We start from the raw sequence: 25,334 nt of genomic DNA, 5'->3' as shown, positions 1-25,334 counted from the left end.
CAGGACCGGGTGGTTTACGAATGTGAGTCAGCTGATCATCAATCATAACTCCAAGGTTTCTGGCTGTTTTTGAAGGAGTTATTGTTGATGTGCATAACAGGATGGTAAAATTGTGATGAAACGATGGGATTGATGGAACCACAAGCAGTACTTGGCAAGGTTGAGTTGAAGGTAATGGTCCTTCATCCTATTGTCGGATCATCAGGATGGAATGAGAGGTAGAGTTGAGTGTCATCAGTATAGCACTGCTATGACAAGCCATGTTTCTAAATGATAGAACCTAGTGATGCCATCTAAACAGAGAAGAGAAGTAGTCCAAGAACTGAGCCCAGAGGCACCCCAGTAGTTAGATGTTGCGATTTGGACACCTCACCTCTCCAAGATACCTTGAAAGACCTATCTGAGAGATAAGACTCAAACCACTGGAGTGCGGTTCCTGAGATGCCATTTTCAGGATGGTTGACAGGAGGATCTGGTAGTTCACTGTATCAAAAACAGCGGACAGATCCAGCAAGATATGTACTGAAGAGTTGGAATCCGCTTTTGCCAGTCTTAGGGATCAAAACAACTGAGAGCAAGGCAGTCACGATTGAATGTCCACTTCTGAAACCAGACTGGTTGCTGTTGAGGAGGTTGTTCTGTGTGAGAAAGGCAGAGACTTGGTTGAACACAGCTCGTTCAAGCATTTTTGCAATGAAAGGAAGAAGGGAAACTGGTCTGTAGTTCTCTAAAAGAGATTAATTAAGGGTGGGTTTCTTAAATAAAAGGGTTAATCGAGCCTGTCCAAAGGGATGTTTTAATGATGTGAGTGGGTGCAGATACAACTGCAGGAGAAATGGCTTGAAGGAGATGAGATGGAATAGGATCAAGCAGACAATCGTAGGATGATTAGAAATGATGAGTTTGGTGACTTCTTGCTCAAAGAGTGAAGAGAAGGATGTAAATGAGTGTATGTTGTCTGGTAAGATGTGCTTGACAGATTGTGGTGTTGAAAATTGTGCACTGATGGTTTTAATTTTATTAATGAAGAATGTAGCAAAGTCGTCAGCTGTTAGAGTTGATGAAGGAGGGGGAGGAGGAGCAAGGAAAATGTTTTAAAGAACATGCAAGAGTTAGACAAATTGTCAATTTTGTTATTATAACATTTCCTTTTAGCAGTGGAGACATTAGCGGAGAAGAGAGAGAGGAGTGACTGATACACATTAAGGTCAGTAGGATTTTGACCAAATATAAATTTTCCAGAGTTGCCCCGTGAATGAATTAAGCTAAATATATTTGCTCAAGTGAAACTTTTACAGACCTCAAGAGGCCACTATGGCTGGTTCTAATCCGGTGGACTTTACCCCATCATCAAGCTTTGTGTGAAGACAACGAATGAATAGACTCAGTCACTTGTTGATTACGTTATGGGAGTTAGGTAATAAAGAATTAGTTAATCAGTAAATTCTGTTTTCTGCCTAAATCCATCTGTGATTGCATTGCACACAGCAGTGTATATAAGAGAGAGTGAAGAAGAGCTCGCAGGATTGGAGATAACATCTGGTGAGCTTAATTCCGGTGAGTGAAACTGTGTTTCTTCAATAAATTCTTTCCAGCTTTGTATTACAGTACATGCAGACAGTGTATTACCTGTTAAACCATAAAAAACTTTCATGGAGGTGAACAACAAGGAAAACTAAAATAATGTCTTTCAAGTTTGCAAATAGGCCTACAGTATGTAATTTTTGGTTGTGCAGATTTCTCTGAAATACAGATGAACGTTTTTGCACATTATTTGCAAAAATAAGCCATCTGCACGAATAAACACGTGGCAGCATTGTCTGGTGATATTTAAAATAGGAAGGGCTACATTTATTTACACATAGCAGGATAAAGCAGAAATTCATTTTAGAAATTAAAAAAAAAAGCCTGTGGCAGTTTTTTTCTGCAGACATGAGGGTGTGCATCATTATAGAGGTGTATGCTGATGTCTTCACTCCACTCACCACCAGCGACGGGGCAGCTGGACTCTGGCAGCCATATCTCTACGACAAGGGCAACGTGCAAGAAACGTGAGCTTTCAATTGTGTCAAAGTGTCTGAATTTAAGTGTCCGTGAATCGGTTGAAGCACATCCTTATGTTTCTCAGTTATCCTGAAGAACCCAAGATGCTGTATAATATATAGCAGCAAGTAAAATGTTTATTTCCTTTTCTCAGTAAATGGAACAAAGAGACGTTTGACTATCTACTAAGTTGCCTCAGCTCTCCAGATTCAGTGAAAATGGGAATCTTCCTCCAGTCTGGCTACAGTCTGTGCTCTGAAACTGCACCAGTGAGAACACTGTCATTTCCTTCATAAAAATGCTTTATATATATTTAAAATACATAGTTGACATGGCATTTCATTGAACAATGCTATATTTTTAGGTGTATTTTGTATAGGGATGCTCCGATCAGGATTTTTGCAGTGTTGCAGTGACAGAAACGGTGACATTGCAGATAAAGTTTAAAAGGCCTGTGTTAATGCTATTGAGTAGGCTAATATGGCCAAAGAAGATATTACGGTTCCGACGAGGTTTTGTTCCGTCCTCCACGCTGTGACAACTCACAAAAGACTATTTTTCGCCAAGCAGCGCAGAGAGCCGCATCAGAAACATGCCGCGGCTGGCCGGTATAAACACATGTTAAAATGCCCAACTTTACAGCTGATAAAAACATGTTTACAGCCTGGTTCAAAAATGATTTTGGTCTATATAGCTAATTTTGCCCTTCATGACAACTGTGAAGGGGGTGAATTTTTTTTATAACTCATCCGTTTAGATTATATTAAGCCTTAAAGTTCTGCATAATTAAGGGCATCAACACCCGACTCACACCAAGATTGCCGCTGCTGACACCTCCGTCGAGCTATGTGGGCGCGGTTTCAGCAACCTGCTCCCGCCTCTTTGCCTATTTTCGATTATCTGGGAGTGACATGCGGTGATGCGCTGACAAGATGGCGTTGGCCGCCTCTCCCACTTTGAGTTTCAAAAACGCTCTTTGGATGCCTACGGGTGACATCACTGACACTACGTCCATGTTTTTATACAGCCTATGGACATCACGCATTGACGTCATCAAATTGCGATTGGTTTGTGAGATCGGCCATGTGTAATGAGTTCAGATCGAGTCATAAAATGTGATTATCGGCCGATACGGATCTCTGGCCGATCGATCAGAGCATCCCTAATTTTGTAGCTGTCTCTTTGCTCCCCTCAAACAGGACCCCTCATATAAAGATGCCGTGTTGGGTTTTCGCCAGCTGACTAAACGTGAATTAGATATGTTCCCAGGATACAGGTACTTATCAACTTTGTTTATTTCGATAATTGATTTAAACTGATATCGCTGACATTGTTTTTGAAGTCAAAGTCCTGTACAAGACATGGAGTAATATTCAGTTTAATTGGACATTCAAATTGAAACAGTGCAGACCTATGTATTATATTATATATTTCACTTTCCCTAGTTTTGGGTGGTTCAACACTGCTCTCATGATTGAAGGAAAGACATACCTGCCCTGGCTTATGGACTGGTGAGAGATCTTCTCAGTAACATAAACTAGGATGAAGCTGTATGCATATATGTAAAGATATACATACTATGCATGTATGTGTATATATATATATATATATATATATATATATATATATATATATATATATATATATATATATATATATATAATATATATATATATATATATATATATATATTTTTTTTATATAATGTGTGTGTGTGTGTGTGTGTCTGTGTATATATATATGTATGTGTGTGTGTGTGTGTGTGTGTTTGTTTGTGTGTGTGTGTGTATAAAGTTTCAGATCTAACAATGGCATTTTAGTAATTTTCTGGTGCTCTCTATACAGGTTAAAACAAAGAAATGTCAAGTTTCATCAAAGAAAGATTGGTTCATTTAAAGAGGTTTGCATGGTTTTTTTTTTTTTTACTGCAAAAAAAAAAACATTCTGTGTGAGTGGCCCAAGTGTAGCAATGCTATATAATTTTTTTTTTTGAGCTGTGTGAACATTATCTATTCTGTTGTGAAGTGATTGTGGTCACACTTTGTAATGACCTCAAAAATGTGCTTCAGTTGGCAGATAGTGGTGCCGATGTTATCATCAACTGCTCCGGTGTCCGATCAGGAGACCTCCAGCCTGATCCTGAGCTCCAGCCAGCCAGAGGACAGATCATCAAGGTGAGGTTTAGTGGATAGAAGTCAGTCAGGTTTTGAGTTTTTGACAGTTTCTGATTCTGTGCTGTATGTCAACAGGTAGATGCACCCTGGATAAAACATTGGATCACCACACATAATATCTCGTCTAAAGGTAATTCAGCGTACATCATACCCGGGTGAGTTTATTTTTCATCACAGTCAATGTATATTTGGAAAAAAAAAAGACATTTAGAGATAAAGGGAAACATGCTGTGTTGGTTCCCATTTTTTAGTTGTGTTAATTATAAAATGGAAAATGTAGTCTTGTCGCAGGACAGATGCACATGACCTCAGTTTGTTTCTTCAGGAGTCGTTTAGTCACTGTGGGTGGAGTTTTCCAAGTAGGAAACTGGAATCTGCAGAACAGTTCTGTTGACCATAAAAACATCTGGGAAGCAGCCTGCAAGCTTGAGCCCAGTCTGCAGGTAGAGGATCACATGCTGTCAAAATCTGTTATTTAAGGTGTGATTTTCCATATTTCCACAGATTTGCTCAGTTTTCTTTCTCTCTAGCATGCGCGGATAGTAGAGGACTGGACTGGTCTCAGACCCGCTCGCAGCAAAGTTAGACTGGAGAGAGAGACCATACGATCTGGATCAACCTCGTTTGAGGTGAGCTCATAGTAAAGAGAGCAATATTTCTTCTTCTTAACTTTGCCTCTTTTCACACACCATGCTGTCTTCTTTCCCCTCAGGTCATTCATAACTATGGACATGGTGGTTTTGGACTGACCATCCATCGTGGATGTGCTGAGGAAGCTGCTCGTCTCTTTGGACAGATCCTGGAGCAGAAAGTCCTGCTAGCACACTCTAAATCACGTCTCTAGTAGATCTGGGCTTCTGGACAATGTTAGACATAATTTCATCAGACATCAGCAATATTCTCCTTAATCCCATAACAACTGACATACTGATTCCAAAAGGAACTCATAGATTCCATGAGTTTAAGAATGTATCCTTAACTACTGAGATGTAAATGTACATTATTTTTTATTATACTGTAATAGAGTTTTGAAATAAAAGATAACATAACAGAATCATAACAGAGCTGAATTGTCAACATGTTACTCAGCTAATGTACAATAAAGAATCAGATGCTAGCATGATTTATTTATGCTTTGATCTGATGTTTTTTAATTAAGCTTTATTATTATCATGCACATGTACATCACTGTAGTGGCAAGGGATCCTGCTCATTCAGTGTTTGAACATTAGACTTTTTCAGGTATCTTCTACTTCATATCAAATCACCTATCAAATCATGTTCCAGCATACATTGCATATATGAAGGCAGTATATAAAAAATAGTATATAAAACATTATATTTAATATGTGAACATTTTTTAGATGAAAGAAATCTACACTGCCCTTGATTCAACTGAACCTATTAATCAATTTAAATGTGCTTGAGCAGTTTAAAAAAAAGAAACAAACAAACAAACAAAAACAGGTACATAAATAATGTATAAACAGTTTTATAAATAATAAATAAATACATTTGCATTTTTTTAAATACATAAACATTACACCAAGACCTAAAAAACACAATCACGTACATACCTGTACAACTGAAGAACAATAATTATACTGTATAATTTATTACTTATTTTTAAATACTAATAAGTATGGTTTCTTTTCTACAAGGTTGCATTTATGGAATTTAGCTATCAAAATAATAAAATATATCAAATATTTGTTTGTTTGTTTTTCTGACCCAAAAGCACATGTCTCCACTATAAAATAATTTTTCATGAATAATTTCAATAATAAAGTACATTTTACATACATTTGCCCACAAAGCCCTTGCATTTGCATCCAGCTGCAGTGTCCCTCTTGATTAGTGTATTATTTAAATACTGCAAGCATGAGGTGCCTGATCATTTTTTTGTCTGCAGAAAATTGTACGCATAAGACCCTTTCTCTTTATACCTGAGATTACTTAAGACTTATCTTTTTTGTAAGGTTTTTAAGTTATAATTATCATTATTTTTACTTTTACTGTTACTTTTTTTGTGATTTATTGTGATTTGGAGTAGTGTTTTATTATTTTATTGTTATGTTTTACCATGTTGTATCGCCTTGAGTGTGAGAAGGGCGCATTACAAATAAAATGTATTATTATTTTTATTATTATTACAGATGCAAAAACAAACATCTGTCATGGTATTGAGCTGCAGCAGAGCAAACTGCATGCATGGGTGACTGGCATATATGTGAAGGTACCATTGACATAGAGGCATGTATTGGGATTAAACAGATATATACACTGCCATCAAGATGAAATCTTTTATGAGAAGTCCATGGTTATTAGATCAAGACAGTGCCAGGTCAAATTCTGCATGTGCTTCAACAGCGTGGTTTCGTAGACACATGTGGATGTGACTGATTGGCCAGCGGATCTGTCTTCTTTTGAAAATGTATGGCCCATCATGAAAAGGTGCCTCTGTCCCAACTTTTTTGGAGTGTGTTGTAGCCATCAAAATCAAAATTTGTTTATATTTACAAAATAAAATTAAGTTTGGCAGTGAAAACACTGGACATTTTTTCTTTGTACTTTAGTCAATTAAATAAGGGTTAAAGAGAATTAACAAATAAAATATTCTTAATTTTATAGCATTTCACAAAACATCCCAACTTTTCAGGAATTGGGGTTGCAACTTAAATAAATGAAATATTGCACTGGCAACCAAAACTTAAATAAAAATGAAAGCTGCAAGTGGCAAGAGATCTGTGCAGACACAAAACTAAATCGCAAAATGCCGGCAACTCTCTGCACTCACAGGAACAACTGCACACTTCCCATCATGCCACACACATACCCACTGTACAGTTGAAAGGCAGAAATACAAATAACCGAATATAGCACTGAGCAGTCGATCTAAATGGACAAAGATTGTTGCTAAATGTTCAAGTTGTGTGTTTTGATGCAAGCTGTCATTTGAAAAATGCATTTGGAGCCTGATGTGCTAGAATAGACAATAATACAATAAATGTGACCTACATACCTGTTTTGATATGAACCACTTGCTATTGTTTTATTGTCATTGTAAGATAATAAGAATCCTATAACCTTTGATATGCTTGATTTTAAGGGATCAACCGGAGTTTGTTTTATTTATTATATATAACAAACAAGTTGGATGCATTATTCTGGTAGTTCTGACCTGCATCTGAAATTACTTTATCAAAGAAATAAAAGAAAATGTTAAAGTCAAGGTAATTAGGAAAAAAAGGCACAGGAGGATACACACTGTCTGTGTACACAGACGAAAACACAAAATTACTCTCTGAAGTCTAGACACATAGGAACAACTGCTCACGTTACAAATCTAGATCTGGAAAAAAAAGGAGTATTGTAATGTTTGTGCTGACATCTATGTGAAGGTGGCGTGTTTTGATAAGGTTTGACAAATACCCAGAATTTACCTTGGAGTTAATGCACCCCGGCCTGAAATAATAAGATTTGATGCCACCTGCTGGAGTAACGATGAAACGCAAGTGTATAAACGAATATTTTTAGTGAACAAATTAAAAAAAGATTCGAATCATTAAGAGGCATCAAAACGCCCACCACTAGGTTTGAATTGGGAATAGCATCTAGAATACTAATTTTACGATTTCTACCATGCAAAAATAGTAAGACTAGTATTGAGAATCCAGCCCATACTGAGCATTTACTGAAAAACAACACACGAATAGCGCCACCTCAACGTCACAGCCGACGTTACGTAACGTGAAAAAAAAAAGTCAATTTGTAAGTTTTGCTCCCTGTCGTTGCACTGTTCTTGCAAGAGAGAAGATAAGATACAAACATCTCTTTTTGGAGGTAACAAGACAAAAAAGTGTGGTGAGTAAAGCTGTCCTTTTATAAAATATGAAGTATACCTTGAATGCAGTGTAATGCAACTCTGCCACATGCATAAATGTAAAAGTGTGGATTATTTCCAGCATATTTCCATTAACTATTAAGTTACAATTGAATATGCAATCAACTAATAAAAACAACTAAAGCTCTATAACCTTTTTAATCGTCATTATACATTTTAATTTTGATATTGTATCTATTTGGGGGGGTTTATGGGCACAAAACTTCATAAAACAAATTAAGCCTTTCCAATGGCAATGCAAACATATGGCAGCATTATGTATTCACAGGTGGATGATTCAGAATACACAGGTTTGTATTGAAATTTTTCTCCAATCAGTTTACAACATTACAATATGTAATAAAACCATGCATTCATGCATGCATTTATACTTGCATCTAGTTAGCAGACATGAGGGTGTGCATCATAGGAGCGGGGGTCATCGGCCTCTCCACCGCTCAGAGCATCTACCAGCACTTCCACAGCAGGATCAGCCCCCTCACCATAGAGGTGTATGCTGATGTCTTCACTCCACTCACCACCAGCGACGGGGCAGCTGGACTCTGGCAGCCGTATCTCTACGACAAGGGCAACGTGCAAGAAACGTGAGCTTTCAATTGTGTCAAAGTGTCTGACTCTAAAAGTGTCCGTGAATCGGTTGAAGCACATCCTTATGTTTCTCAGTTATCCTGAAGAACCCAAGATGCTGTATAATCTATAGCAGCAAGTAAAATGTTTATTTCCTTTTCTCAGTAAATGGAACAAAGAGACGTTTGACTATCTACTAAGTTGCCTCAGCTCTCCAGATTCAGTGAAAATGGGAATCTTCCTCCAGTCTGGCTACAATCTGTGCCCTGAACCCCTGCCAGTAAGAACATTATCTTTCCATTGCATATAATATCATTATCTTATACAGAATGGCATGTAATAAACCACAAGTTCTGACACACAGGACATACTGTAGTATATTGTCAGGTAAATGATTTCACAGTTTTGTCTCTGCCTGTGGGCCCTAAACATGTTCCAGTCCAGTCAGTGCATGGCCTGAACAGAGCACAAAGAACCTTATTGTATATCTGAACAAAAAAGAAGTGGTTGGAATTAAGAGACCTGAACGTCCACTTTAAACTGCTGAGGCCTCTCTCTCTGGCATTGGTTAAAACCAGCATAAAATTAGAGTGAAAATAACTGACCCATCTCACTGACCCATGAGAGAATAGTGAAAATGACTCAATCTCTCTGCTCCCCTCAAACAGGACCCCTCATTTAAAAATGCCGTGTTGGGTTTTCGCCAGCTGACTAAATCTGAACTAGACATGTTCCCGGGATACAGGTACTTATCAACTGCATCACATCACAAGCTATTTCTGTAATTAAATTATGCTGACTTGTTTTGTTGTTTTAACCTTTGACGGTTGTAGTAGTTATTTTTGTAAAATTGCATACGTCACTTTTCCTTTTTCCTTCTGTCTTTCAGTTTTGGTTGGTTTAACACCGCTCTCATGATTGAAGGAAAGACATACCTGCCCTGGCTTATGGACTGGTGAGAGATTCCCGTTATCTAATCAGTAACCAACATTAGAATTGGAATGAAATAGAATATAACAGTGGAGTTCAAGAGTCCAGAATTCAAACTGTAATATAAGCTTAGAAATTGTTACATTTTTAAAAACATAAAACAAATAAGCATTTTGACTTAAAATGAATAAGTGGTCTTTTAGATTTCTAGACTTGTGTATTACATGTATATTGTGTGTTTAGACATCTTGCATATATGTGTGTCTCCAATTTTTATTCTTCTGTTTTACTGTATATGCATCAGAAAAACTGTTATGCATGTATATAGTCATGTAAAGTCTGTTGTGAACCTGTTACTCTTTTCTGGTCTAACAATGATTAACACTATCTTTGACACCTTGGTCACATTTCTGTGTTTTCTGCAGGTTGAGACAAAGAAAGGTCAAGTTTTATCAGAGGAAGATTGGTTCATTTAAAGAGGTCTGAGCAATTCCTTTTTCATTTCCATTCATCTTTTTTTAATTAAAAGATCAGTATCTTAAAATGTACACTACCTTTTAAAAAGAAAACATTAATCATGAACACATTAATTCGATTGTGACAGTTGAGACATTTACAATGTAACAAAATAATTCTATTTCAAATAAAACCTGATCTTTACAACTTTCTATTCATCAAAGACTCTTGAAAAAAAGTATCATCATTCCCACAAAAATATTAAGCAGCACAACTGTTTTCATCATTAATAATAGATATGTATTATACTAGTTTTAACATATTATAAGCAGATTCTTTAACTCTAATTTAATTAATTTAATGTTCAGTTTATGCTTGCCTCATATATACTGTAAAAAAGTAATCATAAAATGTGTATATTTGTAATGACCTCAAAAATGTGCTTCAGCTGGCAGATAGTGGTGCTGATGTTATCATCAACTGCTCCGGTGTCCGATCAGGAGACCTCCAGTCTGATCCTGAGCTCCAGCCAGCCAGAGGACAGATCATCAAGGTGAGGTTTAGTGGATAGAAGTTAAAGCTTTTACATGGAACTGCTCTGATCTCATGTTTTTATATCAACAGGTAGACGCTCCCTGGTTGAAACACTGGATCATCACACATGATTCCTCATCAGGAGTCTATAACTCACCATACATCATTCCTGGGTGAGCCTCTTCATGATGACACTCTACCGCATTTACAGTAATCTAAACAAAGCTGAAATAAAATGTAAATAGTAGATAAAAAAACGGTATGTAATACTGAAATAACACGTAATAACATAAGCATTGTTGCTAATTTTTCACTTGTGTTTATGAATTGCAGTGTAGTCTTGTCTTAGCAGTGATGTACTGTACATTACCTCATGTAATTTTGTTTCTGCAGGAGTCGTTTAGTCACTGTGGGTGGAGTTTTCCAAATAGGAAACTGGAATCTGCAGAACAGTTCTGTGGACCATAAAAACATCTGGGAAGCTGCCTGCAAGCTTGAGCCCAGTCTACAGGTAGTTTCAGCTATTTTAGCCTTGCTAAATTAGTGCTTGTGTGAGTGGCATGAGTGGATTGGATGTTGTTGTTTTTTCTCTAGCATGCGCGGATAGTAGAGGACTGGACTGGTCTCAGACCCGCTCGCAGCAAAGTTAGACTGGAGAGAGAGACCATACGATCTGGACCAACCTCGTTTGAGGTGAGCTCATAGAACGACCATTACACTTAAGATCTGATGCCATTTTACAACATAAATATCCAAGATTATATGATTAATAAAGAGCCCCTAAATAGGCATGTTATTGGAAAAATATGAAGGGAGAAAAAATTATATTGCAATATCATTACTGCAAATAAGATATTTTGCCTTAATACGGTACTACTTCTACAAATGAGGGATTTGCAAGAGACCATGTAAAAGCATTGCAAGTAAATGCAAAATATTACTAAGCAAAAGAATAACATTGTGTCTACATTGGACGTTAAACATTAAACTCTTTATAAAACCCATTAAAATCAAATTCTACACTAACACTAGATGCAGTTTGGCATGAACAAACTGAGCAAAGAGCAAACTGAAGCATATTCTATTTAAGACGAACTGACACAAGATGGACATGTCCGGTGTAGAAACAGTGTAGGGTTTTGTGAACGAACATTAAAGTTTTTCAGGCAAACACAAACGTTTTGCAAGTTAAATAATTTTTTAATTTTTCCTTCCATCTTATATTTTTTCCATCATGATGTCCCTTTAGGGCTCCGCAGATTCATGATTATTTGTTCACACACCATGTTTTCTGTCTTCTTTCCCCTCAGGTCATTCATAACTATGGACATGGTGGTTTTGGACTGACCATCCATCGTGGATGTGCTGAGGAAGCTGCTCGTCTCTTTGGACAGATCCTAGAGCAGAAAGTCCTGCTAGCACACTCTAAATCACGTCTCTAATAGATCTATGCCTCTGGACAAATGTTTAGACATATTATCTACTGTATCAATTCTTATTCTCAACAAATCTAATAACCATTATCATACTGATTCCACCAAGAGATAATGAATCTTCAGAATTTAATACATTTCTCTACATATCTCTGCACTAATCTATAATAAAGATACATAAAGTCACTTCTTTTTTTTTTTTTTTTTGAAGCATAATTTATTGTTATCATACATGTACATCCAGTGCAGTGGCAAGAGATCTGTGCACACAGACACAAAACAAAAGGCAGGCAACTCTGCACTCACAGGAACAACTGCACACTTCCCATCATGCCACACACATACCCACTGTACAGAAATACAAATAACTGAATATAGCTTTGAGCAGTCGAGCTAAATAAACAAAGTGTGTTTTGATGCAAGCCGTCGTTTGGAAAATGCATTTGGAGCCTGATATAGAATAGACAATAATACAATAAATGTGACCTACAGACCTGTTCTGATATGAGCCACTTGCTGTTGTTTTATTGTCATTGAGCTGTATTTTAAGATAATAAGAATCCAATAACCTTTGATATGCCTGATTAGGAGGGATCAACTGGAGTTTATACACTTTACATGAGTGACTGCTGTTGGCAGCCGGTGAGAGGATGAAGAGAGGTGTTCTCAAGTGCTGAGCGGTGTGAAATGAAGACTTTGGTGTCCACTAGATACATCACTGGTGTCAGCGAAAGTCTAAAACTGTGAATGGATAACATTTAACCAGCTTAAAGTATTGTAAATGGTTGAAAGAAGCAAGATAACAGACCACAAACTTGTGCAATGTGTGATTAATAGCAGCATCCTGTCTTTGCTTCAAAGAAGAGATAAAAGTTCTCATGACTTTGCCAAAGGAATGCTGGAGTGTAAAGAAAATAAAAAAATAAACAAATCCTCTTTCTACTTGCTGTCATACTAAGCCTGTCGCAATCGTACATTCTCTTGTGCTATCTTTCAACTTCATGACTTCAGGTTCAAATCTTTCGTTGTTCAAATGCTCCTCTGAACATGTGAGAGTGATTTCATGTGTTAAACTGCATAATGCAGTTTGTCATGTTTTAGATCGATTTTCAACCCATTTCCTGTTGCAGTTCCTTAGGGCAAAAGGGGAGTATTATGCATTATGCAGTATCCATTTCTCTGGTTTGGAGGTTCTTAAAAAGAAACCCCACAACCTTTGGTGGAGGAATGTGTCATTAATGGACGGATTTAAATCAAAACCAAGAGTTCTTAGAATGCTATTCCTTTGTGGACACACATTGCTTGTTTTTTTTTGTTTTTACAGAAAAGATTCCCAATTTCTTCTACAAAGTCTTTCCAAACCTATCTGTGGTGTTTCTTAGTCCTGTGATCCAGAGCTGGAATGTGGAATCCCTCCAGGACTGTTGTCTGAGGCCCGTCCCATCATCTCCTGACCCCACTCTCTGTGACTGGACTCCTGGAGGCCTCGTCCTGTGGTCTCTATGGGAAGGGCACAGGAAGCGATAGCAGCCAGCAAACAGCAGCAACAGTACACCGACAGAGTCAGGTACACAGATGATTCCAGCATCACTTGAGGAAAGCAGCAGAGACAAATTCTTTTAGGTCACACATTCAACAGTTTAGTAAGATTCAAAGTCTGGTAAGGGTTATTAATGTTTTAAAGAAATCTCTAATGTTCATGAAGTTTGCATTTATTTGATCAAAAATACAGTAACACTGTGAAATATTATTACAATTTAAAAGAACTAATTTCTATTTCAATATATCGAATTTGTCATTTTTACTTTGATGGCAAAGCTAAATCTACAGCATCATTACTCCAGTCTTCAATGTCCTATGATTTTTCAGAAATCATTCTAATATGCTGATTTCACACTCAAGAAACATTTCTTATTATTATTACTGCTGAAAATGGTTGTGTTGCATATTATTATATAACACATTTTTTTCAGGATTCAAAAGAATAATATCGTATAAATAATAGTATGGAATAGTTTTGTGTATACAAATATCTAAACACAAACCTTGCTTTAAGTTTTTTATTTTAAATGTAAAATAATTTTAAGTACAAACTTATTAATGAATCCTAATTTCTGAAAACATTTACATATGCAGTTAGTGAATGAGCCCCCTTGTCTTTTTCTTCTCTATTTTTGATTAGTCATATTTCTGGTAACTCTTTGAATTGTTGTTCGCAGAGTGAGTTTTTTTTTTTTTTGCAAGCTGGACTCAAAATCATGCAGCCCGCATGAGCACCAGAGCTCAGCATATCAGATCATTTGCCAAAACTGCCACAGATTCAAAACCACTGTATTATAGGAAGTGTTTTAACTGTTAAAAGCAAAAGTTAAAAAGTTAATAAAAAAATAGCAAGTATATTGGATCTCCCACATTTACAATATCTCAAAATGATTTGTTGTTTTTTAGTCTGTGCGTATTTTTGATTGGGTATTTACATTATTCTGTATTTTATGTCTTTTATATGTTATTATTTCTACACCTGTGCCACAAATGGTGTGATGAGAGCTCCAACCCGAGCCATCCCACTACTGGTGCCCAAACCCAGTGCCCTCGTGGCTGTGGGATACACCTGCAAAAGAAATACTGAGTGATTTATATATGTTTTAAAGTGATTTAAAGATCTTCTCAGTGTGAACATTGAACTATTACTTAACCACAGGGTGGTTAGTGAATGGATCTGTATGACCTACATGGACCTATTACTTCACTGAAGTTTCTTCAGCATGCTGTAAACACTTTCAAAATCAGTTAAATATCACTGACAAAGATTAATGTAGTTAGGTAACTGTTTAGGTAACATACAGTCAGTAACTACGCTCTTAAGCAACCTACAGACACTATATGTAATATTCAACCCTTCAGTCCTGTTTCTGGAGATGAACTCCAGTAGTTCATGCAAAGTAGGATGACAAAGCAGCCTGTTTTATGTCAGGTGAGCTGTTGCAATGGCTGCCAAGTGGTGGGAGTGAGCCAGGAACTGGACACTTCCCAAGGTCAAAATCCTTGCCTTGAGCAAATCATTTAACACTAGACTGACAGTCTACAGGCTTTACTCTCCTTACAGTTTATCTGCCAAGAGTGTCAAATTTTCAATGACATATTCCAAAGAAGGATAGAGCTTCCCTTTGAGTCTCAGTTCCTCCAAAAAATAATTATATATCAACTGAAATGAGTTGAAAGAGTTCTTACCTCAGGGGTGTACACGTATGCAGCCTGGAAACCTCCAGCGATAAAAGCCCTCGCAATGAATATAAATACTGTCAAAGACGTCCTGCAATATAGGCAATATAGTTATTCACAGTATGTTCACAAATGTGATTACCACAGGCTTGAATGCCCTAGAAAAATGACAGTAATAGAAGTGCTTTCTGACCTTCCCACACAGCCGTAGAGCGGCACAATGCAGAGAGAGAAGACAAAGAAACACAAAGCCATAGTCATCCTCCTCCCTAATCGATCAATCGCCCACAGGGTCACCAGCAGGCCTGTGATGCATCAATCAATACGTTTGCCACATTTTCTTAATGCCTGCCATAACTTATTTAAAAATGAGATGTGAAGGAATAGTTCACTCAAAAAAATGATCATTTTCTAATATTTTAAAATGTATTTGAAGAGTTGAAGAGTTCAAATTTAAAGAGATGTAGCATTGCATCACTTGCTCACCAATGGATCCTCTGCAGTGAATGGGTGCCGTCAGAATGAGAGTCCAAACAGCTGATAAAAACATCACAATAATCCACACGACTCTAGTCTATCTCAAAATCCACTGAGATTTGTTTAGAATTGTTTTTGCTTGTAAATGGTGCATAATTTGTGCATATTTCCTTCCTGATTCAGACAAGATGGAGCTATCAATATTTTGGATAGAGGACTCGTGTTTTAGCTAGAAGCAACCGTTTAAAGTTAAGAACATCCTAATGATGAATTTGTTTCTTACAAGCAAACTATTCACTTCACAAGACATTATTCGATGAACTTGAGTGGTGTGAATTACTTGTGGGTTATTGCAATGTTTTTATCATCTGTTTCAACTTTCATTCTGACGGCACCCATTCACTGCAGAGGATCAGTTGGTGAGCAAGTGATGTAATGCTTAATTTACAGTCAAACCAAAACGTATTCAGACACATTCAACATTTCCCACAACATCACAGTTTATTTGCTATTGTTTAGAAAATTATAATAAAATAGGACAAGAACTCAGAGTTAAACTGTCGAAACAAATTCATCTTGATAATGTCAGATAACTTTTTGATAGAAAGGTATGTAATGCACCTAACACAATTAGATAATACCAATTTAGGTCAACCAATTACCAAGCAATGCTTAATTTTGTTCAGTCCATGGTGAAAAGGGTCACATTAGCAATTAAATAAAAACATTTAAGCAAAACATGGTTAGGTCAAAGTGTCAAATTTTTATCAGTTTTACTGGTAGGCCACTGTATGAAGACTTTTTGGCTATAATACGTCACAGTTTACTTTATTTTGCTATCCTCGCTTACATAAATGACATATAGTGTCCTGCACCTACTAGTAAAAAGATATCAAAAATTATATCTGGTGTCTGATTCAGAATTCGGGTTCAGAATAGCCTTAGAGTGAGTACATTTTCATTTTTGAATGAGCTATTCCTTTAATGGCATTATAATTCAAATATATACCAGGAAACTCAGAAAGTGTGGTCCACAGAAGGTCTTTGTAGTCGTCTGAATTCAGATATTTGCACTCCAAACTGCAACCTGGCTCGATTTTACTGCCCTTCGCCCCTAGGAGGAGACACACGACCAATATATGCACACACAATACATCGGTTGTGTATGGTAAGCATTCTACCAATCTATATTTTGAAATGATATTAAACACAGTGGTTTACATACTATTTTTTTTTAAAAAAAAACCTTAGGCAAGTTATACTGTACAGTATTGAATAAATGTGGTATTCCATTCTATTCATAGTCCTTACATTCTCACTATGCTCCGGTCTGTTTTTTAAACACACAAAAGCTTTCACTCACTACCACAGGCGCCTCCCTCCTGGAAAAGCTCAGTGGTCAGCAAAACCACACCATAATATGAGAATGCATTAGAGAACCTGCATCAGAAAGCACACAATAAACAGAATGTGAACGAAAGCAGCAAGAACACAAAACACTGTGGAATATCTGAGTGAAATTGCGAAACAAAAGAGTGAGATGTGACAAAAATTTTAGGGAACAAAAAAGTCCTTTACAGCTTTAGTAGTAGACATTTACATAATGACATGTGATTGAATGAGTGTTCACACAATAATTAATAGAACTTTGGGGAACCATCTTACCATATGAACCAGAGCAGAACAGTGGTACAACGGAAGTGTGGAGAGAAAAGATCTTGAATTTTCCCCCTGTCCTCCTGAACACAAAAAATAACAATTATACCCAAAATAAGGAGGGATAAAATGCCAAAATCTTTAAAAGAGAGAAGGAGAAAGAGAATAAATACAGTAATACTGTGAAATATTATTAAAATGAAAAATAACTGCTTTCTATTTTAACATATTTTAAAAATATATATAATTCATTCCTGTCATGGCACATCTGAATTTAGCAACCATCACTCCAGTTTTCAGTGAAACTTTTATTAATAATATCAATGCTGAAAATGGTTGCACTGCTTAATATTTTTGACCATAGGATTCTTTGATGAATAGAAAGTTCAAACGAATATCAATATAAATAGTATAAATAATATTATCTAATAGTTTTCGATAGACAAAAACGTGAACGTGTTTTAAGTTGGTTCTATTATTTTCATCAATTTAGGATCATTTCTAGTATAAACAAAGATAATAAATCATCATTTCTGTATGAAAACTTTCACACACCAATGCAGATTCAACGCCTAATACACACTGTATTATAGTAAGTATTTCAATTATTTTCCAATAAATAAAAACCAAGTAAAGAAAGCCGTAAATTGCATAAATCATATATTTAACTAGTGTTTTACCTGTCTGGCCACTATGAGTTTTCCCAGCGGCATGGGGACGTTATTCTCTGTTGCAATGCGTTTGAGTGTGTTTAAAGCCTTCTCCTGGTTTCCTGTCAGGACGTCGTAACGAGCGCTCTCCGGCAGCCACTGGTGATGTGCAATAGACATTTTGCTTTGTTCAGACGATATATTGCTCACACCACAAAACATGGCTTGGTCTATCCATATCTAGCTCTAAGAGAAAGAACAAACTGATATTTGAGAACTTCATACTTACAAAGCAAAGAAAAGCAAAAATGAAGAGTGGAATAGTGGAGAGGGCAAGCAGCCAGCGCCAGCCCAAAGTTGGCATCACCAAAATAGCCAGCACCACTTCAAAAACTGTACCCAAAGCCCAGAATATCTACAGCAGATCAGAGAGAAAGACATTTAAGCTATACTAGTTATGAGGATTTCCATGCTTTGGTTCAACTTATAACTGAAACAACTGAATCATTCAAGGTATGATACCTGTATTTAAAGAATAGAATAGAACATAATACAACAAAAAAAAAAAAAATATAATAAAAAAGAATAGAATAGAATAGAATATTACCTCTATCAACAGAATGCAAGTGGCTCTGGACCGCATGGGGAGAAACTCAGCATACAATGTTACCTTATAGGAGAGATAAAAAATGTGCTGTAAGTTTCTAATTATTTAATGATATTGTTATATAAAATGGTAAACTGTAATGGAGAACTTATAGATAGATGTTTGTACACTACCATTCAAAAGTTTGGGGTAAAAAGGGCTTTGTTTTTTTAATTACATTTTTACTTTTATTTAGCATGGATGCATTGAATCATTTTTTGCATTGTTTAAAACAAATCTATTTAAAACAAATGCAATAAATAAATTCAATAAATTTAGAATTTCTTAAAAAAAAAAAGAAAAATTGAAAAAGTAACACAACTGTTCTCAACATTGATAATTATAAGAAACGTTACTTGAACACCAAATCAGCTTATTAGAATGATTTCTGAAGGATCATGTGACACTTCAGCTTTGCCATCACAGGACTAAATTCAATATTAAAATCTATTAAAATAGATTTTCAATTACAATATTTCACAATATTACAGTTTTACAGTATTTCTGACCAAATGCAGCCTTGATGAGAAATTGAGATTAAGACTTTCAGAAACACCAAACTTCTAAACGGTTGTGTGTGCATTCAGATCCGTGTCACACTTACGATTGTGGAGCCCCTCCGATGCCGAAGCCCACCAGAGCTCTGAGAAACAGGATCCATCCGTATATAGGTGCAAACGCACTGAGGAGGCCGTAAAACAGGGTCCATAATACACTCATCTTCAAACCCTACCACACACACACACACACACACACACACAGCTCTAATCAGTCCCCGCAGGTGCACAGTGAGATTAGAAACAACATTTGTGCCGTTGGACATGCACATACTGCTCTTTAATTTATAAACATACTCACTGTTTTTCTCCCATATTTATCAGATATGTTTCCCCATAATGAAGAACTGATCATCATTCCAATAAATACTACCTGTTACAGAGAAGATAAGAGACTCATTGCATATGCGTCAGTGCTGTTATTCAGGCAAACGCCTGATGCATAGCTTAACAGAACAAGAACATTTCCACTGCCAAACCTGTCTAAAAAAGCATGAGGGGAGTCATTATTGACTCAAGGAGTAGTGTACAGTACCGAAGTTAGCAGTGCCACCTCCCAGCTGGGCAGTGCCCACTCACAGTGCAGCTGAGGGGCCAATATACTGAGAATCATCATCTCCATGGCGTCGGCCATCTGCACACAAATACAACCATCAGAAATATGGAAACAAATATAGCAACTACTCCTTCTGTGTACGGCTTCAGCTTATAAAATGATAGTGTTCATTTTAATAATATAAAATAATAAAATGTTTCATTTCAACGCCTAACTGATTGTAATTATACAGGGTTGTGAGGGTACGACAATTATTCCCTCTCTGGATTTCATTTAAGTTTTGTTACCCAGGCAAGTCCAGTCAGGATAGACAGTTTCCACTGGAACATTCCAAAGCCAATGGCTTCCACTGCATCCTCAACCATGAAGGTATCTGTTAAAAGAGCAACATATGCCTTAAAGATGCTTAGTGAGCTGTCCGATAATGCAATCAACTATCCTGTATATATGAAGCATGTAACATGCTCAAAAGTGTTATTTTAGTATAATTTATACAGTATTTATTAACACCTTGCATTAGCTCTTATTTTTTATTTTTTATTTTAATTTTAGTTTAAGCTTCATAAATTTTTTATGTGCATGTTTTAGTTTAGTTTTTTAATATATTTCTGCTGAATTTAGTGTTATTTCGGTTTTAGTATTAGTAATTTTAGTAGGCTACTTCAGTTGAAACTTTTTTTCTTCTTCTTTTTTTTTCATTTAAGTGTTTGGTAACACTTCAGTATAGTGACCAATTCTTACTATTATTAATTGCTTGTTTGCATGCATATTACTAGTGTATTGGCTATTTATTACTACTTCTAAAGCACATAAACACAATCACCCATCCATCCGTTGCTAATCCTACCCAACACCTAAACTTAAAACAGTAATTAGGAGTTTACTGACGCAAAAGTCGTAGTTATTAGTTAATTAATAGCCAGAACTGGACCTTAAAATAAAGTGCAACCAAGTTTTTATATATATATATATATATATATATATATATATATATATATATATATATATATATATATATATTTTATTTAAGCTTTATTTCAAATAACCAAAAAATCAATTTTAAAAAAGTTTTGGTTAACAATGGTTTTGACCCCTGGCTCAAGAAATATTCCTTAAAAACACATTTGTGACCCTGGACCACAAAACCAGTCATAAGGGTCAATATTTAGAAATTGAGATGTATACATCATCTTCATCTGAAAGCTGAATAAATAAGCTTTCCATTGATGTATGGTTTGCCAGGATATGACACTATTTGGCATTCTATTTGACAATCTGAAATCTTCAGGTGCAAAAAAATCTAAATATTGAGAAAATCAGATTTAAAGTTGTCCAAAAAAGGTCTTAACAATGCATATTACTAATCAAAAAGAAAGTTTTGATATATTTATGGCAAGAAATGTACAAAATATCTTCATAGAACATAATCTATACTTAATATTCCTAATAATTTTTGGCATAAAAGAAAAATCAATCATTTTGACCAATGTCTTGTTGGCTATTGCTACAAATATACCTGTGCTACTTATGTATTAGGACTGGTTTTGTGGTCCAGGGTCACATTTAAAAAGAAAGCAAACACCTTTTCAAAAATGTAACGACTGGTGAACAATAAGCATATTAATGAACTGATCATACCATCAGTGGGGTTGGCAAATTCCCGAGGCACCGGAGCAGCATCGGCCAGGGAAACAGACTCCATATCCGTCCGTCCTCCCTCCACCTGCAAAACCTCTTCCCTGCCGCCACACTCATCCTCTGAGCGAGTGCTTTCACCTGTACGCCGAAATTTCACCACTCTGTCAGGGAGACAAACAGGCAGACAGATAATAAGGTACAGAATCAACCAGATCGACACATTTCTGAAGCACTGCATATGAAGGTTCTGAGCCAATGACTAAAACAGCCAATAAGGAGAGGATTCGGAAGGAAATATGCTCTATATCCTTCTGCTGCGGCTGTTTTCAGAAAACATGAAGAAAGATTTAAATAGGCCTGACAGCTTAATCACAGTGCCTATGCATAATATAGCAGCAGCCAATATACAGTATATGCTGTTTATTGTAATGCGGCAGGCCAAAATAAATCATTCGACAGAGCAAGGATCTGTATGTGGAATACAGCTGCAATGTGCACGACAGAATGATGCACATAATAAGAGACTGTTGCCAAGGTGATGAGAGAGCTTCCTGTTTGTGCAATCCCTCTTCTGGGGTTCTGGAACGAAAGCACAAGAGAAAGCCAGACGTGCGAAGAGACTGCGGAGTGATGTTTGAAACTGTGACTCACAACCGACAGCCTTAATGGGGCGACCGGATGACAGGCAGGCATCTTCTCACTGAATGAAAACTGCTGCTTGAAGAAAACAACAACAGATGCTCTAGCGATAGTCGGGGGGATTTTACTCTACAAATATCTTCACAGCTATGAAGACAGATTGGATCAGGGAGCAGTAAATAAGAGGAGCACACAGATATCCTGCGGTGTAATTACTGTAATTGCAGTGCTCACGGCGACACTGTGAGCAATAAAGCTTTCATGAGCAGACAGGCAGTGTAATTAAAAAGATGACCTCTCCATGCTCAGCAGAGACAAACGTTTCTCTGGGAGTGTTAAAAAAAAAACCCACACAGAAACCAGGATGCAGATCATAAATCATCTGAAATTAGCAACGGTTTCGATGACAGAACAGGCAAGAGCTCCTGCAAACAATAAGAAAATGCTAAGAACGTGATGATTTCATCAGTATTATTTTGAAAAAGACTGAAACAAGCTCTACATCAACAATTAAGAGCGCTGCCATCATGATTCCTGCTCAGCGTCAGATGGCGACTGGGCCTACTGCCAAGCATCAGCAGCACAGGAATAACATCAGCATAAGCAGGCAGTGTATTCAAAACTCGTACATGCATCAGTGCAAAGACCTTTACTGTCTGCAACACAGATGATCAATGACACACAAGGACAGATTTACATTTATTTGTAACTTGCACTGTCTTGTTAAGATGCCACTGATGCACTGGGCGATCAGTCATCAAGACCAAGATGTTTGGCTATTCACGAATGACCTCATTCCTTTTAGAACCAGTCATACTTTGTGTTGTGCTGAAAATCCTGAAGAAAATAAATCATACGCTGAAAGCCTTTTAAAAACTGCTTGTAAGTTCCAAAAAGATTTATAAAACCTGTGTAAAACATTAATAAAAAGATTGATTTGATAACAATATAGCAGAACTCTATAAGCAATTTTTGGGAACACTACAAGTGCAGCAAAAATATTTCGGGAAGGGTTTGTACCAAAAGTCCAAAAATCCAAAACACAACGTAAGGGATATTTAAGCTTTTTGCTATAATGTAAAAATGTTTGTAAATTGAAAAAGAAAGTAAAAATGTTAAAAACTTTAAATAAAAACTTTAATGTTAAAAACAATAAAAATTTTTGCTTACCATATATAAAGTTTAAAATTATATTAGCTTTAAAGGAGATAAATGCAATTTTAGCTTTAGCTTTTAGAAGCATAATAAGAGTATTACTTACCATACATGTAGTTTATTATAAAATATTACTTTAAAATATAGATGGTTTTAATTTAACCTTGGGTTAACATATTTTTTAATCCCTGGGTTAAGAAACATTTCAGTTTATAATTTTTAAAAGTGCTTAGTTCTGTATTTAACCCTAGGTTAAGAAGCCCTGGCTGCCACAGAAATCATTAAAAAATCATTTAAAATGTGAACAAAAAAATGAATCTAAAAAATCACGGACAGAGTTGAACATTTTCTATTAGGCCAATCAAATTGGCTACATGTTATTGCGTAAATCTATTTGAACACCATTCAAAGTGATCTGTGATCAGAATGAGTGTTAAAAACCACATTAAAACCCCACTCAGACATAAATAACCATTGCGTTACTCAATGGAATCGTCATGTGCAATGCAAATGAATCAATGGATGAGGAAATATTCAACGTTACTGCTTTAAAATACATAAATAGTTGAATCTTCTTGATCTGTTTACCAAACAAACACCTTTGCCAATCCATACTGCCCAAATACTCTTCTTCTACATCAGCCTACATCTACAGCAGCCATTATGTAAGCAGTGATTTTTCAAATAAGTTGCATGAATATCAATGTCACATTCTAGCAGCTGTAGATCGCTAAACGGACTGAAATGAACGGAACAAAGTGTTTGCATGACGGCTCAGGTCGGATGAAAGAAACAGCATGAAAAGCAGACTCACGGGAGCTGTCTTAACTGAAACAAATCATCGTCCATTATCGGTGTGTTTGTCGAGCTGCGCGTGTCTTTGTCTCATTGCCGTTACATTGCTGTCGGGTCGAGGCTGATTTCAGCACCGCGGGCGTGAGGACAGAGAAGAGCTCAGAGAGGGGCGGCGCGCTGCGGAGCGTCCATGATTCCTGCGCATGTCGCGTCGCGTCGCTCGCTAGTGCTGGATCTCTGCAAAGGCTGGAACCAAAGCACTGAAGACACTCTGGAGATGATGAATCAAGACAATACACCTCCCAAGAATTTCATTCAAGACTTTTCTCCCCATTCACCTTTTTATTTCTATATTAAGTAGTAAAGTCAATTGCATTAATATTTAAATGTTCACTGACACAAAACATGTCTGTATATGTTATAAATCACTGCAATGAATTAGATCTTAAAATAAAATAAATTATATGTTTGGATTTAGCTATGCCTTGTACTATGCCTACTAGTGCACGAGGCCATGTTTATTAAAAAGATAAAGCTGATGATTCTACAGATATCCAGATTTCTATAATCTGCCGTACAGAATCATGGTTATAGAGCTGAATATTGAAGAAGTACTGACAAATATAACAAAATATATTTAAAAAGATGCGTAGGCTACTGAAAGGATAATAAATAAAGAATAGTTCTGATGAGTTGATGGATAACAAGTCTTTTTAATAACTTTACACACACACACACACACACACACACACACACACACACACACACACACACACACACACACACACACAGAGAGAGGACACACACACACACACACACACACACACACACACACACACACACACACACACACACACACACACACAGACACACACACACAGAGACACACACAGAGACACACACACACAGAGACACACAAACACACACACACACACACACACACACACACACACACACACACACACACACACTCACACACACACACACACACACAAACACACAATGAGTAGGTTACACACACACACAGAGACACACACAGAGACACACACACACACACACACACACACACACACACACACACACACACAGAGACACACACACAAACACACAAACATGGTGGGAAATATAGAAAGATAAATACAAACTAGCTTTCATTTCTTTTTTTCAATCGAAATGTGCAGATTTGCAAATAAAGGTCGGATAAGTTAGAAAGCCAAGCGAAAAGATATCTCGTGGAGAAAGAAGAAGAATAAATGATTAAATAAATAAATCACATAAAGATACATGTGATCAGTGAAATGC

General features: G+C 36.6%; 3 protein-coding genes across 5 annotated transcripts; 2 read left to right on the top strand and 1 right to left on the bottom strand.

Annotated features, from left to right (window-relative positions):
- Nucleotides 1–1,190: 1,190 nt before the first annotated feature.
- Nucleotides 1,191–12,553, top strand: dao.2 (D-amino-acid oxidase, tandem duplicate 2). 3 transcript variants are annotated; one of them, XM_019098009.2, is made up of 12 exons: nt 7,805–8,081; nt 8,390–8,411; nt 8,503–8,705; nt 8,854–8,968; nt 9,357–9,433; nt 9,578–9,643; nt 10,044–10,098; nt 10,523–10,627; nt 10,699–10,781; nt 11,002–11,119; nt 11,203–11,301; nt 11,919–12,553. In XM_019098009.2, exons 2-12 carry the CDS (start codon nt 8,394–8,396, stop codon nt 12,048–12,050), a joined length of 1,071 nt encoding a protein of 356 aa, XP_018953554.2. In that variant the 5' UTR covers nt 7,805–8,081; nt 8,390–8,393; the 3' UTR covers nt 12,051–12,553. The 3 variants fall into 3 exon arrangements, with proteins under 3 accessions (XP_042579569.1, XP_018953554.2, XP_042579568.1); XM_042723635.1 differs by lacking the exons at nt 7,805–8,081; nt 8,390–8,411 and adding an exon at nt 1,191–1,557 and having other exon boundaries at nt 8,510–8,705; XM_042723634.1 differs by lacking the exon at nt 8,390–8,411 and having other exon boundaries at nt 7,817–8,081.
- On the top strand, nt 1,653–5,344 carry LOC109083183 (D-amino-acid oxidase). Its single transcript, XM_042723381.1, has 11 exons — nt 1,653–1,658; nt 1,918–2,051; nt 2,198–2,312; nt 3,243–3,319; nt 3,489–3,554; nt 3,889–3,943; nt 4,113–4,217; nt 4,293–4,372; nt 4,543–4,660; nt 4,748–4,846; nt 4,930–5,344. Exons 1-11 carry the CDS (start codon nt 1,653–1,655, stop codon nt 5,059–5,061), a joined length of 987 nt encoding a protein of 328 aa, XP_042579315.1. The 3' UTR covers nt 5,062–5,344.
- svopa (SV2 related protein a) lies at nt 12,232–24,336 on the bottom strand. Its single transcript, XM_042723636.1, is given in 16 exon segments — nt 12,232–13,632; nt 14,563–14,652; nt 15,273–15,354; nt 15,457–15,568; nt 16,750–16,854; nt 17,104–17,180; nt 17,406–17,479; nt 18,077–18,205; nt 18,336–18,461; nt 18,654–18,716; nt 19,293–19,421; nt 19,551–19,622; nt 19,785–19,883; nt 20,093–20,178; nt 21,444–21,604; nt 24,052–24,336. Coding segments are annotated over 16 exon segments (1,653 nt in total). The 5' UTR covers nt 24,087–24,336; the 3' UTR covers nt 12,232–13,419.
- Between the last annotated feature and the right edge of the window lie 998 nt (nt 24,337–25,334).

The sequence above is a fragment of the Cyprinus carpio genome, chromosome B5, assembly GCF_018340385.1.
Source record: "Cyprinus carpio isolate SPL01 chromosome B5, ASM1834038v1, whole genome shotgun sequence".
NCBI lineage: Eukaryota > Metazoa > Chordata > Actinopteri > Cypriniformes > Cyprinidae > Cyprinus > Cyprinus carpio.
The sequence above is the reverse complement of the archived record's forward strand: the minus strand, read 5'-3'. Positions and strand labels throughout refer to the sequence as shown.